Genomic DNA, 21,016 nt, shown 5'->3' with positions numbered 1-21,016 from the left:
CCCACAAAGTTCCAAGGAAGTGTAGTGGTAGCTTAGTGGTTAAGGTACTTTACTTCTAATTGGAAAGTTGTGGGTTCAAGCCCACCACTGCCAAGTTGCCCCTGAGCAAGGCCCTTAACCCTCAATTGCTCAAGTTGTAGTTAGTCATAGTTGTAAGTGGCTTTGGATGAAAGTGTCACCTAAATGCTGTAAATGAAGATGGCTACATTGTGAGGCTCAGCAGGGACCATAGTGTAACCTTAAGCAGAGAGCATATTGTACCATGCACCTGCTAATTCCCATCAAATACTAAATTTCAAATTTGTTCAATTACATTAAGTCCCATGAAATGAGGAGAATACAAAATGTAATGAATGTAAAAAGGTCTTGTGATTGTTCCATGGTATACCCAATACAGACGCAATTACTCTCAAATTCTCCACTTTAATTACAGCTGTGGTAATTCAGGTCAAATGTGCAGGAATACAGAGACGAAAGTGCAAGTGGCATAGTCTATGTACTGAAAGATTCACCGTAGGGATATTTATACCATCTAAGAAAGGTAATTAATCTTATTTTTTATTGTATGTTTGTTTAAATTTGGGAAATCAGTTATTTCATTAAACAAGTTTTTTTTTTTGTTGCCATTATACCATTCTATATGCAGATTATATTCACTGATCTCTAAATGACATCTATGCAAAGATTAACACAGTGATAATGAATGTTAATCAAATGCAGTCACTAAATGTCTGTACATTTGTATATTGTGATTCAACAAGACTAACTTTCATTTCAGTTATCTAGGCATGAGAACATATGAGCAACCTTTGCATGTTCAGCATCTGCATGTTGAAAAATACATTTGACTTCAGCTTTAGAGCAGTTTGTTATGACTTCATGACAGAAGCAACATATTGGCATAAGTGCCATTCTGTATCTCTCGATGCCCCCTGCTGTTGCAGAGCACACTTTTACATGTTGCTGGGTAAGTAAAGAACACAGCAGTCCTGAGGACTGCAATTATTTGACATTTACTACAAAGTGTTGCTGCCAGAACACAGAATTTGAAGACTCCTCAAACCCCACAAAACTTTGTCATCACTTTGTGATCAGTCCAATATGTTTCCTTTATTTAAGAGTTGGAAATTAATTTTCCCTGGTAACAGAAATGTTTTAATGTTACCTACATATTATTATTATTATTATTATTATTATTATTATTATTGTTATATGTAATCTTTCCTATATCAAAGGAAGATATCAGAGGTAAGAGATTAGTTCTGTAATGCCTTATCCAAATAATGTTTACAATCTTTAATCTTATCTTGACAGAAATAAAACAAACAGCCTGTCAGCAGTGTCCCCGCTGAACATAGAAAGCTGCTGCTAAATAACAGAGCATAGTCTAAAAGGCCATGAAGAAAGTGATTGCATTCCCCAGTCCCAGGTGCCACTGTTACCACCGTTTTTAACAAGAATGTTACAGAAGAACTTATATGATGATTGCTAATCTGGGTTCTTTTTAACAGTACATCTTTATAGAACAATGGTTTTATGGTATTGTATTTAACAAATTTGGTTTTCAACAACATTTCTAATGTGACAATCTATTTGGATATATATATATTAATTCTATAGAATTGTAATTATTAGCTCCGGTATGACCGTGAGTCCTGATAGGTGATAACATGAGAGTGAGGTTTGGGATTTATGGCTTGTGAGGCTATAAATGAGATATATAAGCCTGAGCAGACAGAAGGATCTGCACAGAGGGGTTGGACTACAAAGGTATGTGCACTCTTTCATTAAAAATCCTGAATGTGAAGTATAAACATAGGTACTTTAAAAAAAATAAAGTATTCCATATCAGCAATGTCAGCCGTAAAGACAAATTCTATCTCAAGCCTTTCCATATACAAGGCTGAATAATTTCAGTTTGCTGCTAATTCTACAAAATCATGAAACATGTCTTTTGCAGATGAAGTTGTCCGCTGTCATTGCCCTTCTTCAGCTGGGAGCTTTCTGTGCCCTGGCTACTGAGAAAATCCCAAGCAACCTCAAAGAGATAGTGGAACAAAGCTCAGGGAAATGTAAGGTATTTAATACTTAATTTATATCAATAATACATTTATTTTTGAAGTGATTGTTTATGCAATCACTGTAGTCTTCCCTGGGAAATTTAGAACTTTTTCTGTTATGTTCTTGTTGACATTTTGGGACAATTTTATTTATTTACAATTTTCTTGTGTCCGTCATTGTAAATTTTTAGCTATAATTTGCAACCAATGAGTATTGAGTTGATCAGCTACATCAAAACAGACTCAAGCCATTAGATTTCATTCTTACAGTATTTTATAAAGATGTTTTGCTATCCCTTTGTTTGATACAGCCTCGCTTCTGAACCCTCTCCTGGAAGATAAAGTCCCACCTCTCTCTGATAATGTGGCAGTCACTGGCCCACTAACACCTCCAGACCTTGAGGAATCAGTGAACTTTTCAAATTTGTTTGGTGACAACATCAATCTAAACTGGACCACATGGGAGGGATCTCTTCCCAATGGTGCAGTTGGTATCTACAATGGGTACACCAAGCGTTCAGATTACATCTGCAAGTACAACTGCGAAGCAGGTTTCTATACACCCAGCAAAGGTCCATATTGCAATTACCCTTATGGTAACAGTGAATACCATGCTCCTGAGTTTGAGGTCTTAGTCAATGTAGACAACTTTGAGTTTGTGGAATGGATAAGTGGGTCATATGGTTCAGTGCCCAGCCATGCTATTAGAACTTGTGCTGGTGTTGGGATCTTTGTAGGCAAGAACAAGTATGGGCTTGGTAAGGTTGTACCTCAGTTTGAAGCCTTCTTCCTGCCATGGGAGGGTGATGAATACTGGTACAAGAAGTATGAAGTATTGGCCATCAACCAGGATGCCTACACCCAGCACATCTCCCACGTGGAGTACGGAATCGATGAAGTCGAACTCTTCCACTACCCACCAGAGACCATGAGGATCTCCAGTGTCACCAACAATGACTGCCAGACTGTGACCAAGACAGTGACCATTTCCAAGACCACGGAGGTGGGGAGAACTTGGAACATCGGCCGCTCCACTATGCTCGGTGTTACAGGGGGCATCACGGCCAAGATCCCTATGATTGGCAGTGCTGGAGTGGAATTCACTTTAGAGAAGACCCTGCAGTTCAATCGTGGCACCACTGTAGTGGAGGCTCTCAGCCACGAGGTGTCAGTGCAGCTGACTGTGCCGCCCAACCACTCCTGCACTGCCCGCATGGAGGGCCGCAAGATCACCGCCGACATCCCCTTCAAGGCAAGGCTCAGCCGAACATATGCAAACGGAGAGACCCAGTGGACATCCATCAATGGCATCTATGATGGTGTGCAGATTGGAGAGGTCAGAGCAGTAGTGGACCGCTGTGAGCCTATTCCAGATGCCAAACCATGTCCATCAGTGGCATAGGCAGACACAAACAGAGTGAAGTCTATACCAAGTTATGCAAATAAGAAATGACCATCTTACACATAACCATCAATGTAACTGCAAGTAATTTCAATTATTACAAAATGTTATTTTGGAAAACCCTTCTAAAAAGGGAATTGCTGGCTATCTTTTTAAGTGTTCAAAAAATAAAGCATCGAGAAATATGAAACCTTGACCATGGACTCTTTATGCTGTACAATAAATGTTAGTATTTTAACAATAAAAGAATAATGAAAAAAACTCAGTGTGGACAAATTGAATACTTTGTATATAAACTCACTGGACACCATACTTTACTTTAATAGTTGTTTCTGTTGTTTATTTGAGCTAAGAGGAGTTAAAAGTAATTATCTGAACTTTATAGGTATACAAACACAGACTGTAGCCCAATTAATGGCACACACAATATATTAGCAACCCTCTAGCCCATTAATTATTGGTCATTTTCTCACCACTGGATCACTGTCAATTATGTTAGTGGTCTTTTCAACAAAGAAATAACACAGACATGATAGGGGTATGCATGGTGTTGTAGCTGCACATATCAGTGGCACTGCTGAGCCAAGAGTGTTGTGACAAAAATATCCAACCTACAGTGGTCCTGGGCTCATAAAGATGAACTAGAAAATGCAGCAAAACTGATGCATGGGCTCAGAGGTGCTACAGTCGTTTACTGTACATAAAGGATGTACCTACAAGTATTTCTAAGAAAGGCATTGCTGTTTGATTCCTAAATTATAATAGATGCATTCTTGTTCATCAAAAATCATAAGCAAATTACAAAATAACCATACACACAAAAGTGATTTTTCTAATATCTAGGACATGCAAACACAAAAATATTTATTATGACAATATCTGTTAGCAATTCTTCAATCTACATCTGAGTGCAATCATCTCTATTACCTGAGCAGAATCATATAGTTAAAAGAATGCTAAATTTCTTCACATATGACCCATATTATCACTACTGACCCTCCTATAAAGAACAGTATATCATCACATCTAAGTCATAAAAGGTCTGATAATTGCACTCCCAAGGGTACTCTTCAATAGTGTCTCTAATGACCTTGACCCTGAACACCCATCTATCGATTTTTATTAGAGATCCATCAGCTATTTTTCCTGATAAACAATCATTCCTGAGAAGGTCAAAAATCCAATAGCTTAACTTGTCACGCAAGCGTGTTCTAAAACATCAAGGAGATCCCGGTTATCTTGACAAAAGAAGATACTTTTGTCACTGAATTCAATGGCAAATAATGTAGCTTCAGTTCTCAAACCTTCAATCTTTTTACCTACTATATGGTAAGATTGAATTATAGATGATGAATTACAAATTAATTATTTATCAGATGCCTCTAATAGAAAAATTTGGTTTCTTTAACAACACAAAAAGAGTGATATTTGTAAAGCGTCCTTGAGTTTGAGAAAGGCACTATATAAATGCAACTAATAATAATAATAATAATAATAATAATAATAATAATAATAATAATAATAATAATAATAATATCTTCTTTATATCAATCTTTTACTTGGCCACTCTTTACAATAGCTTCATGTGGTATGTACATCTTTGGTGCTACTTTATGGAACACTTTCCTAAAACCAACTTCCACTGTTCTAATCCCAGTTTACTCCATTCCCAAACAAATTCTGAATAAAAACAAGTTTTATTCAGTGGCTGTGCACTGGCAGTGTGGGTATTGTTTTCACCTATGCTGAGGTCACCAGTGCTGGTTTATTGGGGGCAGTTATAAGAGCTTAAGAGCACTTTGGCACTCGCACTCATCAGCATTTGAAAAGACACCTGACAAGGTAAAAGACTCTAGTATTGCTCCAATACAGTAATGTTTTAGTCTAAAAATATTGTTTTATCTTAAATAGTGATAAAAATGTATTAATATTACTGCAAATAACATCTGGACCATGAAATAATTATAATTAATAATTTATTTCTGATCATGTAATGCTATATGAAATACATGTTAAATGCACAAACACATGTATTTAGAATATTATTATTATTAATATGAATTAATATTATTATTAATGTTAATATATTATTGTTCAAGCACATTTCCATCATAGCATTTTTTATTTGGATAGAAAAAACGTTTTCATTTTAAACAGAACATAATTTCATGATCAAAACATGATCAAAATGTAATTAAATGTTTTGCTCGTAATGACTAAACTAAACTAGAATACTGGTTGTATTTGTTAGCAGAGGTTTTATTTTAATAAAATATGATTTATTTAATGCCAGCAATTTAATAAAAATATAATAACTTTCCATTTCCATGGTCTACATTTTGCTTTCCCACCAGATGAGGGCAGCACTTCCCTTGGTGTTAGTGGTACTGCAACTGTGTTTGCCACCACTGTTTTCTGCCCCCACCAGAGACCTCAAGGCAGTGAACAGTGAGTTTCATTTCCATTCCCTTTATTTATGATTTGCATTACTTACATGATATTTGGAATCTCAGTGCATTCACCTGTGACTAACGTGGAACTAAGACTGAAAAACAACAAAATACAGAGGCAAACCCAGTTATCCAGTGTCAGACAATACACCACAGGTTACCTATTGTTAAATTACCAGCAGATAAAAACACTTACAATATACACCAGTTTCGTTACAAACACTGAATAATTAGACCATCTAAATAATTTGCCTACACTTATCTTGTTGATTTAGAGATCCAACTAAACCCTGCCCTGGAAGATATGGTCCCACCTCTTGATGCTTTGACCTTGGTGGCCCATTGTAGCACTCCTCCTGAGTTAACCTCTGAGAAGGAGGAGGAGTGGAGCATGTTTGAAGAGAATATCAGCCTCAAATGGGTTAGCTGGAATGACTCCCTCCCCAACGGCGCCCTAAGCATCTACAACGGTTACACAGGACGCACAGACTATGTGTGCAAAGTCAGCTGCGAGGCTGGATTCTACACCCCAAGCAAAGGCCCATATTGCTATTACCCTTATGCAAATGCTGAGTACTCTGCCCCTAAGTTTGAGGTCTTGGTCAATGAGGACCACTTTGAGTTTTTGGAGTGGAGATCAGGCTCCTATGGTTCTGTGCCGATGGATTCGGTGAAGACCTGCACAAAGCTGGACATCTACGTTGGAAAGAATAAATATGGATTAGGCAAGGTTGTTGTTCAGCATGAGGCCTTCTTCCTGCCTTGGGAGGGTGAGGAGTACTGGTACAAGAAGTATGATGTCCTGACCATTAACAGGGACAAGTACAGCCAGCACATCTCCCATGTGGAGTACGCCATTGACCAGATCGAGCTGTTCCATCACCCTCCTGAGACCATCCAAACGGCCAAGGCCACTAATTATGAGTGTTCCAGCATTGAAAAGACAGTCCTTTTGGAGAAGAGCAGCACTGTGGAAAATTTCTGGGACATTGGCAGAGTAACTCGCAATGGCTCCACCTCCATCATGACTGGGAAAATCCCAATCATCAACCCGGACAATGTGGACTTCACCAAGGAACTGACTGTGAGCTTCTCAGAGGGGACAAAGATGACTGAAACCATCACCCACTCCATGTCTGTGCAGGTCCTCGTCCCTCCAAACCACTCATGCTCAGTAAGGATGGACGCTAAAAGGACGACTGCTGATATTCCATTCACGGCACGCCTGAGTCGCACGTACAGCAACGGAGAAACCCACTGGACCACCATCACTGGGACATATGATGGTGTGAAGATTGGGGAGATCAACGCGGTGGTGGAGCGCTGCAAGCCCATCCCTGATGCACCTCCCTGTTGAATGATTGAATCCAGCTCCACACTACACGTTGGCCTTACTTATCATTCAAGATCACATGTACTCACTGGCATGGCAGTGAGTCACCTGTTTTAATGTTTTTTCACCATCAATAAACTGTCTGTGCAATTTAAGTTTACTTTTTTTTGTAACTTGATTACAAATATATATTTTAAATGAGTGTACTTTTATGAAACCAACTGATGCATCAAATATATACATCGCAGTAAATATATCTTATGGATTATTAACTGTGCGGTCAAAATGAGATCTTCAAACGTGCTAGAACAGTAGCGCAACGTTTAGATGCAGCGTTTACACGCCAGATGCAGTTACAAGTTTTCCGCACTAAGGATTTCCCTCAAAATGAGAAGGCCTATTCCAAGCTGAATACCAGGAAAAGAAATCTCTATCATTTAGGAAGAATTTGCGAATATTGCCTACACTCAAGCTATATATCTGCAGACTTCAAGTCACCTCAGGGGTAAAAAATGAATCTTCATTATTTAGTATTCACTATTATTTTTAGTCTGTACATAGACGAACAAATTTCGGACATGCGCAAAAAACACATTTCTTTCCACTTGTCCTATCACCCAAATACGCCCCTGGACAAACATCGTACGTCGAACTGCTGTGTGCCAATGGAAAATTAAAATCATTACTTCAGAATTTACAGCCTACATGGGCGAAATACATGAACCACAAATGCAAATCTTTAAAATTTGGTTTGAGACGCGCAGAATTCACTTTTTCTCGCTGACATTTACTGTCATCTTATTCCGTTTCTGACATTTAAACTGACTTTGTGAAAAGGAGACGCTACGCAGCCTACAGTAAACTCACGAGTACGAAGCACTATTCATGTTAACAACCAGGAGATGTAGATGATATGGTCATATTTGTGAACGCAGCTTACTGAACCGACACTGACAACAGAAACACTGAGTGATTGTTCCCTAGAAAAAGTCACGGTTACACGGTATTTTCATATACTTAATTACCTTCCGTGTTTATAGTATTCGTCTGATAAAGGCGCTAACAATGAATGGATATTTCATGGACATTTCCCAGTTTACCCATATTTTTTTCCCTTCAGGCAGCGTGTTAAAACGAGTTCCAGTTTGCACTATATTTTGCCAGGTGCTACAGCCGCCTGTCAGCTATAAGTTGAATTGTTTATATTTTCCAGTGACAGGTGCTGTGTTCAGTGAGATAGTCTTGTGCATAAGGGCCCATATTTATACTGTAAGGCACCAAGTGCATAGATCTATTTCTATCTAACAGTCAATCAGTTGCATAATCAGACAGCTCAACCCTGCATGCAAACCCATGCAAACTAGCACCAGACACCAACTGCCCAAAAACTGTCTATCAGAGTAAACACGTAATTCAACGTGACCAGCTTTTCCCTGGCAGCACAGGCAAGATCTTAGTCTCCAGTAAGAACCTGTATTATTCTGGAGACTCATTGGGTTGTGGTGTTTGAATCTCCAGGGTTTGTTTGGCCGTTTTGGGGTGTAAATATTGAAGGAATCAATGGCCTGTCTTGGACTTAGTTACCATGTCTCCTTCCCCCTGTTCTCAGTAGCTCAGTGTATTCATCGTCAGAATGGGCAGTCCCAAACAGCCATCGGTACATATAACTTCAGAGATGCATATTCATGGCATATCAACACAAAGACCAATGTAAATATGATCATAGTCCTATAGTCCAGCTAGTGGGTTAGAGAAAGACAAAGTCCTTCATTAAACTTTCCCATTATACAGCCTTTACTGTACTCTCTCTCTCTCTCTCTCTCTCTCTCTCTCTCTCTCTCTCTCACTTTCTCTCTGAGTGAGAGAATTGATCCACTGTTATAAGAAGAGGTCTAATGAGGATAAGGAACATCTTCATAAAGAATCCTAATCCCCCCTCTAATCCTTCATTACAGCCCGGGTTCCATTCACTACTCCTGCCTCCATCATAACAGCTCCCTCTCTATATCCCTCACCATTGTACTTCCACTTAAGTATGTCTCACTGCAGACCAGACTATTTCTGTCTCTGTCAAATGACACTCGTAGTTGATCTGCTCATTAGGCTTTGGGCCAAGATGGGGTTTTAGGATGAAATATATTTCTTTTATCTGCCACATGATATTAGATGGTTACAATAGAATATAAGACATATGTTTAATGAACCGAGGCCGACTTTGAGTGGACCATGTGATAGTGGGCGGAGAAGATATTTAGAAGCTGCCGGGGTGAGAGAACTGTGCTTTTGTTGCAAGGTAAGAGCAATGAGTGCTCCATCTAAGATGCTTACAGCATGCATCATCTATATAATTTATTTATTAGAACATAGAGTAATGGGCAAAAACTGATGATGGTTGTACCTCTGAGAGTTTTTACGTTTATGTCTAGGTGTTAACCCTGGTATTGATTTGGTTAATGTACATATACAGTAATGATACTTTAAACCTATTTTTAAACCTTTTAAAAATTTATGTGAGGTTCCAAATGTGTACATTTCTAAGTTATCTTTAGAAAGCGTTTCCACTTTATTTTTAAATATTTATTGTAAATGAATAATGCTAAAATTATTTCAAGTAAAAAATCTCCATTGCCATTTTTGAATAAACTACACAAGAACCATACTGAAACAATCTGCATTCATTAAACCTTGTTTTTAGCCACTAGTTCAACACTTCTGAAAGTGGAATAAACACACACACACACACACACACAACACACACACACACACACACCACACACACACGCACACACACACACACACACACACACACACACACACAAACATCAATACAGTCTAATGAGAGGTTAATGTTGGCTCGCATATATAAAGGGAAAACCATTTCCTGGAGATATGCCATGGAGTGAACAATGTGTGTAGAAGCTAATTAGGCTTGTGTAGGTGAATAGAGGTGATGTGGTAGATCTGAGCAGATAAAAATCTGCTTCATGTTATCTCTAAGCCCAAAACAAAAGGAGTAAAGGAAAGAGAAGGGGAAGAGAAGGGGAAAAGCCCTCCACCCACCGGAACCCCACTGGAACCCTACTAAAAGGAGACACCCCCCCACCCACCAAAGATAAGAATGATGGATACCGCAATGCTTTTTACTCTAGAAGAAGATTTCTCCAATGTGCATATCTAAACACATTCACTCTTACTACAGTGTACTGCTGTTAGACCAAATGTTAGGCTTTTTCCTGCTGACAAATGCAAATTAAATAGTTATACTACTTAGGTCATAGTTGAGGAGGATGTTGAGTCAATAGGGTCTCTTGATGAACATTGCTAACAATAAATACAGTAAGTGACTCTCTGTCTACAGTCCGTACTATTTAGATTTTTACATGCCTTGCTAAGTTCACACCCAAAGGATGGTGAAGTAGAGATAATAATTAAATCAGCTAGGCCTGTGTCTGAATCAGAAAGAAATCATCTGACAGCAATCTACTGGCATGTGCAAACAGCTCACTGGCTAATCCAGTATGAGTGTGCCATTGTCTCAGGAGAGGGGAGAGACCAAAAATATATATATATATATAAATAACACATAAAAATAATACAGTTCACAAGATCAAACCTCTTTAAGAAGAAAAAATAAAACATTCATGAGTAAATTTTAAATATTGTAGTATACAGTCAGACTACAATAATATTGCCAACACGCCACGACAGAAAAGGTCAGAGATAAAGGTTTAATCTGGAGACCTGGTGCCCTTAGTGTTAACACATTTAGCCAGGTGTGTCACCGTGGGGGGAAGTACCACCATGCGCTCTCCCCCGTGTCTCGCTTTGCAAATGTTTGCCCTGTGTAAAGAGAAGAGCAGGTGCGCACCATCCTCCTCTGGAGTTATTTGTGTAGAGTCTGGGAGGGGGGTGACGGGTAAGAGGCTTAACAGCAATCAGCTTCTGCGTGTGCCTGCAGTAGCCAGACTGCTCCCTAATCAAACACCCTGGCGCCTCGGACAGACAGCAGGTGGGCGTTAGCGCCCGGGGCAGAGTGCTCACGAAGAGCCATAGCTCAGTTCAGCAAACCCTTTTCCCCTGTCTGGAACAGGCCGGCAGGCGATCCTTAATAGTTGGCTGGTGAGGCTGACGGCCTTTGTAACTAATTTTGCAAATGCTTCAGAAAGTTACATCTGATTTAGCATTGTTGGATGTGGGGATTTATAAGGTGAGAGCCAAGTCAGTTAGTAGAGTCACCTGTTACCGGGGCACCTGTTACCAGAGGTGGTTAATGAGATGTTGATAAACGGTTATGCAATATAGTTCGTGGAGTTATTCTTTATTGTCGTGTATTCACATTCGGTTGAATCAATTCTCATGTTGATGAAGATATCATGGGGTAAAAAGGGGGCAGAGGTCAAATGACTTTAAAGCCTTTGGTGTAGAGAGTAGCATTTCATTTACTTCATTGTCAAGACTGTTGACACCAGTATCTCAAGGCGCTAACAAATATGAAGAATGATTATTAAAATAATGCAGCAGATATTAGTGAGATTTTAATGAAGTGTCAAATGTGATAATTTGTGCATGGTCTGAGCATGTAAGAAAGTCATACTAGGACCATACTGCAGTCAAGATGTGTTTTACTGCATTTGTGCATTTATTATAGATATATGGACAATATGTAGTTTATACAATATCAATTTAGTGTATGTATATAATTAAAGTTCATACTGTTTACATTTTTTTTTTCTGAGACGTGTATTCTTTATGGATACTTGTTCTGGTATTCTTTTTCATGCCTAGTGCTATGTGTGTGTGTGCGCGTGTATGTGTGCGCGCGCGCGTGTGTGTGTGTGTGTGTGTGTGTGTGTGTGTGTGTGTGTGTGTGTGTGTGTGTGTGTGTGTGTATTTTAATTATTTTAATCTAGGGTGACCTCCTGTGACCCTAATCCACGTGTCTTGCATGTGAGACCAGGTCTCTCAGGCAACCTAATAATCAGAGTCTCACAATGAGCTCCTGATGAGAAACAGTGGACTGTAGCTCACTCTCCCAGCAGGAAAATGCTTGATTAATAAAATTGCTTTGATCACAGGAGTAAGCCTTGGAACTGTCTGCTGGCTCGGAAATTTCAAGTGGATTTTACATCAAACTCATTTGCCTTGAACACCTTGCCTCACTTATTGGATGGCCCCCTCTTTTGTTTTATCTGTGTGGTTTTATCTATCTCCCAGCCACGTTCCGCCTCATTCTGGAAAAATCACTGAGTCAGAAAGACAAGCCCTTTAAGCATGGATAAGAGAGACACTCCAGAGAATAGCAACTTTGCCTAGGATTTCCTTTATCCTACGTGACTATGAGAGATAATTATGAGTGTGAAACACTCTGTGTGTATGTGTGTGTGTCTGCATGACTGCTTCTCCACTAGGGAGCAGTGTTGCAGTGACTGTTCCACCCCATAACTACGGCAGCTCTTCTCCACAGGAAACCACTGAGGTCTTCAAATCATCAGAAACCTGCTCATAACTCATCCTTTGTCGCTTAAGTGAGATCCACACAGACAATAGTGCAGACTGCATTGCAGAAGAGTGAACAAGAGCCTATTGCCTTTGGCCTGCCAGCAGGGCTGGGTTAAGGAAACCCAATATCAGGAGGGAACTGAAAGGAGGCAGGCATTCTAGAGAGTCTTTGTCCCTCACTTTCTGGGATCTGCCATCCAAAGCAATTATATACCTGACTTTTGTTTCTGGTGGTATTGATGTCTTGTTGTGCAGTCCAGAGTGATACCTGGAGATACTTCCTATTGTTATACTGGTGTTTCAGGAGTTGGTCTCCCTCTGGGACATGCAAAAATAGAGCTGTTGCCCACCCAGTAAACTACAAAGCTTTAGAACATTGCCCTAAACTTGATTTGTTTATACGGCCCATGCTTTTGGAAACAAAGACTTTGTCCTTTGAAGCTGTAATGTCATTCCTTTTGTTATGTAGCACAATGTTAATTTGTATAAAATTGAAATGCCAGTGGTATAACATGAAGAGGGGAAACTGCACCCAAAGGAAAATGATAAACCCCAAACTGCTTTAAGATGAGTTCTGGAAAAGAAGGACCACATTTTGTGTTACCATTGATTGCAGTGTATCCAGTATGATTCCAAATGTGAATGAAGGTGTTTTTTGGTTTATTAAGCCCATAAGGAAAAAAAAAAGATCCGACATAGTTATTCATTAGAGTGAATAACCTGCCCAAAATGTACATTGGTAAGTAGCAGAAACACATAATTTCACATGTAATCTCCCCTATAATGCAGCGTCGTTCGATGCCCATTGACAGCCACTCACAGATCGGCTCAGTGCAGGACCCCGTCGGGTGTGTCTGCCATCGCGCAGGCACGCCTCTTTCCAGGGCCTCTTTAAGAGTGTGTTTGAAGTTAAAGGCCTGTTCCGTACAGCTGCCACATGCTGACATCATCTTGGAAAATCCTGTCTCGTTCTGTCCCTCCCTCTTTCTCTTTCTTTGTAACTTCTAAGGAGTTGCAGTAATAATGTGTGAATTGCATTATCACTGTTTTGATTCTCCATCATCAATTGGACATGTTTGCATGCAACTTAAATTGTCTTCACCATTTTAAGAGAAGTTATTCTCTTATAGAAGTTCGTCACTGCTACAAGTCTCCTTCCCTTGTCTCTCTCTCTCTCTCTGTGTCTCTTGTTTTTCCTCTTCCTATATTTTCTTGCACTCTCTCTTTCCATGTGCCTGTAGCAACTATTTCTCATGTTTCTTTAAATCTAGATTTACATCTAGACATACAAATCTAGACATAAAAATAATTGTCATGTCTGGCAGTTATGTTCTGGTGTCTTTCGTGCAGAAATAAGCAAAACCTGCAGATCTAAACATGACCACAGTTGAGTTTATGTTCTGATGCTGTGTCAAGAACATCTCATATTTCTGAAAACAAGTAAAAAGTGCCTGAATTTCCACTTTTTTAGTGTAATTATCAAAAACTAGTGTGCTTAGTGTTGATGCTTTGGCTCCCAGGACTCAAAATGCCCAGAGGGGAAAAAAACTGAAAATGTTTCTCACAACAGCAGTGGTTTGTTGTCAAGAGGAAACTCTTGATACTTTTAACCTGAACTTTTGACCTTAGATTTGGTGGTCAAAATAGACCATGTTTATTCAATAAATTCCCGGAATTGTGTGGTCTTGTATACAAACCAAAGGCTCCTATTTTGCCCTGGTGGACGATCAGATGAGCTTTTTGCGAGCATGTAAATGTACCACTGCTCCCAGTTTCTTGGTCCTCTGCAACTTATGGATTAGAGTGTTTCCCTCTTGGTTCCCACATCGACTACCAGGATAGCGGCCCAGACGTCACATCTGCCACGGCTCCTCCCCAGAGGACTCTGGGGCATGGGAACCTGCCTCCTTCCTCAGGCCTGGGACACGGCCCTCTGCCAACGCTCACTTACAAGTTCTCTCGCTCTCACTCTTCCTACATTTCTATCATTCTCCTGCCACCCTCTCACTCATTTTTCACCTTCCCATGCTCTGTCTACCCTCACTCACTGTGTCACTCACTGTGACTCACAATATGCCCAGATCCTTTTCTCTCTGACTTTCTCATATTTGTCTTTCTTCTCATGCCACCCTTCCTTCCTAGCTCTCTCTCTCTCTCTCTCTCTCTCTCTCTCTCTCTCTCTCTCTCTCTCCCCCTCTCACTTCCATTTCTCTTTCCCACTGTCCCATAATAGCTGTTACATAAACATCTATTTGGCCTGTGAAGTTTTCATGGCTGTTGTGAACACAAGTGGGTTCCTTTCCATGAGTTTCCATTAAAAGATCCTCACTGTCAAAAGGACATTGATTTGCAGGTCATTCAACCTCCCATTGTTTAACCACACTGACATGACATCCAGACACATCTGATGTTTTGCCTGACCTCTGCAGGAAAACAAAGGGCTTCAACACTAGAACAGTGCCATCTGTGCTGCTTAGAAGGTGCTGAACTTAAAATAGCCTCCTCAATACTGACATTGCACTTAACTTTCACACCCTTTATGCAACAAGATTACAGCCTCCCTAAAACCGCTCCTGCAGGGGTGTGGCAAATTGCAACACCGAACATAGCATGCTGAAACATTGCAACCCCCAACAGCTCCATGAGAAGCCCAGACATAAGTTATGAGAATCCTTCTGTTGTGCTACGATGGTGAAAGTGAAGAAGAGGTTCACTCTAGAAGAGGTTCACTCTAGATTAAATATGTTGTAGCAATTGCAAATCACTGTTTAAGCTTCCAAACACTGCTTAGTCCAAATACATTTCACACTCATGCACAAGCACACGCACATGCACACGCACACACACACACACACACACACACACACACACACACACACACACACACACACATACACACACACATACACGCACATATATACACACATATACACACACATACACACGCTGGTAAAGCATTCTCTGTTACTCTGTTGCAACAGCCCTGACTAAGCTTGACCTTATCCTTCCCCAACAGCCTTCACAGTCACTTTATCATAACAACCTCCTTTTTTACTAATATGGTGGAATTGGGTTTTTTTCTGCAAACCAAGAGTCACTGTTGCAGCAGAGAAATCACTATACAATTACACACTGGGTATTGGATTTGACATTGAAAACTCCTGCTAATACTTAAATTGGTTAATTAACATTTGCCATTTGTCAAAATGGGACCAAAGGCATTCTGAATACTGAAACTCAGCAAATTCGCTGAAACTCAAAGGCCTCTGAAGAGCAGTAAATATTTATGAGATGGTCACCGGAGCATGATTCTGTTCTGAGGAGCGCACGAACAACAGCAAGGTCATCTCTGGAGCGTTCATATTCCACATTTTTATGAGTGAAAGGCGATTCCGCACAGCTGACACAGCAGACTGAAACAGTATAACATATGAGAAATTAACAGGGGACAGATGACGGACATTTGCCACAACTTGGGTTTCACAAACAAACGTGAAATGGGGGTGGTGGGATTGCAGTGCACTTTTGGAATATGGTTTTTTTTTTTGGAGGGGCTGCACATTGCTTTTACCATTTCCCTTGAGTCTGGGAGCACTGCAGTTTGTCTTGCACCACATGGCAGCCTCTTATCATATGATTCTACATGCCTGGTATTTTCTTTATTTGTGTGCCTGAAAGCGTGGGCAGATGTCTTTGGGAAAAGGAAAGTGTTTGTCATCTATTTATGCACTTGCTCTGTCTGTTCTCCTTTCGCTGAGTGAATGGGTCAAAGCACTGCCAAAGACCACGTGCTGACATCCTGTTGGAGAGGTGCGCTCAATTGATGGAAAACATCAGTCTTCGGTCTTCAATTCCGATGGAAATGTGCAAGCTTCCGGCTTATCACTAAGTGCCTGCATTTGGGGAACAGCAGAATACTGGGAAAGAGAGTCAGCAGAGAGAAAATTATTAATGCGTTAACAAAGGCAGATTTACAAAGGCGCACAGAGATTAGTCCCTTTACAGCAACAATACAAGACAGGGTATTGAATATCAGGGACCACAAACCTTTGAGGAACAATGACAAAATATCCCAAAGTGATATGATGTGAACAAATAACAGTAAACAAAGTGCATACTCACCTTCTGTACTGAGCACCTCACTGACAAAATAGATCAAGTCCCCTTTGGTGTTTAGACATTTCTTGTTTCTCCACATGCCTTCATAAGTCTGCAGCTGCCTTTCGTGTATGATCTGCTAATGACTGAACGCAAACTGCTGAGTACGTACAGCAGCACAGCATCTGACCTGATTGCTACTCAAACTTATTGTGGCAAATTAATCCAAGATTTCCTTCTAGCCTACCAACCATGAAACAAAACAAAACCTACAAAAGTAATTTCACCCACAGTGAAATATGTAAATTAATTTAAATATATAATTTATATAAGCCCACAGTGACCTGTAAACAATGCTGTGTATTAACGAATGTAAAAAAACATTTTTTAATGTAAATGTAAAAAATAATTACCTCGATCACTTTTTTTCTACTAAGTCTCTCATCTACACAGTTCTACACATCTAAAACATTGCTACAATGTTTGCATCATGGCCATCTTGCCATTGCAACATTTAAAACAGTTACTTATCACAGTGGTGGCACAACACTTGTTTGTTACACTTTGGGTCTTTCCAAAATGAGGAGGAAAAGTGATATGTCATACTTCTTCTAAAAAAGAAAGACAACTGTGCAGGAAATCAGATCAAGCCAGATCATTCAGGTTGGCGAAGAGCCGAGGAAAATGCATATGGAGAACGGTCAGTTGGAGAAACTGGTTCAGACAGTGAGAACAAAATAGAGACAGATGAAGATCCTGAGAGTGAGTCTGAGGCTATGGATGAAGGTGAGGTTGAGGGTGAGGATGAGGGTGAGGATGAGGGTGAGGTTGAAATCAACCCAAGTTGCAGAGAAAGTGGGTGCTTTTAAGTAATAAAATCAATCATCCATGCAATATTTTGATATGTATATAAGATTGAAGATTCATGCTAGGAGTTGTGGTTTACTTTGCTAGAGATTTTTGTGGTATTATCCAAATTGATTTTTAAATAATATTGTGGTTGTTGTACTCCAGATATAAGCAAATGATGATGACCCAGCACAGCCAATTTTGAATATGTATGCAAAACCTCTAATAGCAGACAGGAGGAGGGGTTTCCACCCCTGGTCTGAATATTAAGACATACATACATACATACATATGTGTGTGTGTGTGTGTGTGTGTGTGTGTGTGTGTGTGTGTGTGCACCTTTACTCTGTTATATTCGTCAACGTTCCTCCCGTTTTAAATAAAATAAATAAATAAATAAAATAATAACAATTATATATATATATATATATATATATATATATATATATATATATATATATATATATATATATATATATATATATATATATATGTACTTGTCGCCACAACCTGTCAAGTCTGGGAGGGTTGGTGAAATCCTTAAAGATGATCACTGAGTGTCACCGATTTACTCCTGTAAATTATTCAGATGGACAGTAGACAGACATAATGAACAGCGAACAGGCACATTTTCCGTTGAGGGACTCAAATGACATTTATGAAAAGTAGCCCGCAATATATAGTTTTCTTTAAGGCTCACATATCTGTGTGTAAATTCAGTGCTCTCTCATAGTGTGCATTATTAATCTGAAAGAATGATATTCTAAGAAAAAAAATGGCTAACTACCTACGTAGCTACAAGCAGCAGAAAAATAAATGAAGCAGCTCAGCTAAGCTCATGGCGTTCAGGAATGCATGACCCATACTGGGGCATATTTTCAAGATTCTAAAGGTTTCAAAGTTATAAAATTAAGATTTGTTATTGATTTTATATATTATTTGTTTGACCACATGCAGGCGCAGTTGTTAGCTAGGCAACCTAGGATATCCAACTAGCCAGCCGGTCTGACTTGTTACCTAATTGCAAGGTAAATATAATGAATAGTAAAATATGGAGTAAGTGACCTTAGGCAAGAGCTCAGAATATTCCCACAAATTGTACTAACCACAAAGTGATCACCAAATCCAATGTGATGCTTGTGATTTATATGCAGAATATTTAGCTGATAAGAAAAACCTCATGTAGTTTATACATAACACATGAACTAAGTAGCACAGAGACCCAGAACAAAGGAAAAACTGCTGTTTATGAAGTATTTTTGCACACTGAATCCAAATATGTTTTCAGAATTACTTATTGTAAAATTCACTTAAAAATCATGCCCGAGAGAAGCATCTTTAAAACAGATTTGAATTCAGCATAAAAAGAACTATGAGGACCACATATTTTAGTTTGTGGAAAAACACACACACACACACACACACACACACACACACACACACACACACACACACACACACACACACACACACACACACAGATTGTTGCTTGGTGTTATTAAATGTGGTCCAGTGAAGTAACTCGTGACTTGAGTAATCTTTTTAACAGATACTTTCTTACATTTACTTAGGTAATAATTTAAATGACTACTTTTACTTCTACTTGAGTAATTATAATTTTTAAAGTACTTTTACTTGAATACAGTTCTTGACTACTCACCACTGTATATACATATATGTGTGTGAATGTGTGTGTATGTACAGTGATGGCTGCTGCTCTGTCCTGGCCTGAACCTGCTCCCCTTCCCTGCACCCAGTGCAGTCTCCACAGGGGGCTGTGGTTTCTGATAGAGAGTATTGTGTGTGCAAATGAACTGCCTTTCTCATCAGTATGTGAATGATTTGATTGTAAAAGCTGATTTCTTTCTGTAAAGCTGCCTTGGGTTGAGAATGGCGCTATATAAATGTGATTAAATAATAATAAAAATATTAATGATAATAATAGGAAGTTTTTAAAAAATTATGCAGCACTCTTAACTACCCTAAACATTGAACACACATGGTTTAAAGAAAATAAACCATACAGATTATACACGAAAGGCAGCTGCAGACTTATGAAGGCATGTGGAGAAACAAGAAATGTCTAAACACCAAAGGGGACTTGATCTATTTTGTCAGTGAGATACTCAAAACAGAAGGTGAGTATGTGCTTTGTTTACTGTTATTTGTTCAATCAAAACAATAAGTTCTACTACTTCCTGCTACACAGAAGGGACACAATGGGTGTACAAATTCAGATAATTCAAGGAACTTCATAGCAATTCTAAAAACAATTGCAAATCATGACAAAACAGGGAAGATTTGTGATTTCCATTCCATTGTTGACCTTAATGCAAAATAAATATGCAAAGTAATTCAGTATGAGGTTTTGAGTTGCTTAGCAGGCATGGTTAGAAGAAGTAAAAGAGAGTGAGCTCCTTAACATCATGGCCAATGAGAGCAAACATGTTAAGAAAGAACAGATATCTTCAGTACTCAGGTACTTTTTCAAGGAGCTGTCCATGAATATCTCCTCCATTTTGAAGCTGTGTAGATGCAGCAAAGCCTACTAGCATAATTATACACATTTTAGAAAGTGACGATCTTGAATACAAAGTCAGCCTAGTAGGCCAAGCTTATGACTGTCCTCAGACGTCTGGGCAAGCACAAGGTCTGCACCAATAGAGTTACAGATCATTGTTTATCCTACGACATTGTTTATCCTACGACAATTGGAGAAACAAAACTTCTGTTCGCTATGCTACAGTCTCTGAAACTTCTCCAAGGCTTTTGATTTAGTTGAAAACTTAGCAACAGACTTTCAATGACTACAGGCATGAGTCCTTTTTTGATAACCTATGGAATGATGTTTTCATTACTCCTAGCGATGTGGTGCTTCAGAACAAAAATAAAAGCTAAACTCAACTCAAGGGATGCTCTGTGCTCAGTACAGTAGGTCAGAAAATGTTAGAACTAGATTAACATAATTTTCCTACAGCCTTTTTCTACCTTGTTTTAGATCAGATGTTCATTGATCTTAACAAGTGGATCTCCAACAGAAACTGTGACATAATGAATAGCATCCAAACTCGAAACCCCAAAAGTAATTCATTTCTCAAGGAAGATGCTCTGTTTTCATTTGCTGAAATGTAAAGTCAAATTGAGGGCTTAGGACATTAATTCCATCAGTTCAGGAAAATTTTACAAAGGTAATTACCGAATGGTATGCAAAGACCTTCTAGTGTTGCAGAGCTAGCAATCATTCATTGAGATTTATAAAGAAGTTTTTTTGAACTCTTTAAAGTGTTCATAGTAGCTGTTTCAATTCTAGTTAGTACTGCTACCT

General features: G+C 39.2%; 2 protein-coding genes across 2 annotated transcripts; both read left to right on the top strand.

Annotated features, from left to right (window-relative positions):
• Positions 1-1,960: 1,960 nt before the first annotated feature.
• Positions 1,961-3,462, top strand: LOC113572950 (natterin-3-like). Its single transcript, XM_027002928.2, has 2 exons — positions 1,961-2,072; positions 2,372-3,462. The coding sequence occupies exons 1-2, from the start codon at positions 1,961-1,963 to the stop codon at positions 3,460-3,462; spliced, it is 1,203 nt and encodes a 400-aa protein (XP_026858729.2).
• A 2,354-nt stretch (positions 3,463-5,816) lies between these two features.
• On the top strand, positions 5,817-7,361 carry LOC113572946 (natterin-3-like). Its single transcript, XM_027002920.2, has 2 exons — positions 5,817-5,910; positions 6,188-7,361. Exons 1-2 carry the CDS (start codon positions 5,817-5,819, stop codon positions 7,267-7,269), a joined length of 1,176 nt encoding a protein of 391 aa, XP_026858721.2. The 3' UTR covers positions 7,270-7,361.
• Positions 7,362-21,016: the final 13,655 nt, after the last annotated feature.

Source organism: Electrophorus electricus, chromosome 9, assembly GCF_013358815.1.
Source record: "Electrophorus electricus isolate fEleEle1 chromosome 9, fEleEle1.pri, whole genome shotgun sequence".
In the NCBI taxonomy this organism is placed as follows: Eukaryota; Metazoa; Chordata; class Actinopteri; order Gymnotiformes; family Gymnotidae; genus Electrophorus; species Electrophorus electricus.
This window is presented reverse-complemented; position numbering and strand designations above follow the sequence as displayed.

Bases quoted from the DNA above. Each gene is read 5' to 3' on its own strand.
- LOC113572950 (XM_027002928.2), top strand. From the start codon at position 1,961: ATGAAGTTGTCCGCTGTCATTGCCCTTCTTCAGCTGGGAGCTTTCTGT. The intron at 2,073-2,371 runs GTAAGGTATTTA...TGTTTGATACAG, and splicing joins GGAACAAAGCTCAGGGAAAT to CCTCGCTTCTGAACCCTCTC.
- LOC113572946 (XM_027002920.2), top strand. From the start codon at position 5,817: ATGAGGGCAGCACTTCCCTTGGTGTTAGTGGTACTGCAACTGTGTTTG. The intron at 5,911-6,187 runs GTGAGTTTCATT...TTGTTGATTTAG, and splicing joins AGACCTCAAGGCAGTGAACA to AGATCCAACTAAACCCTGCC.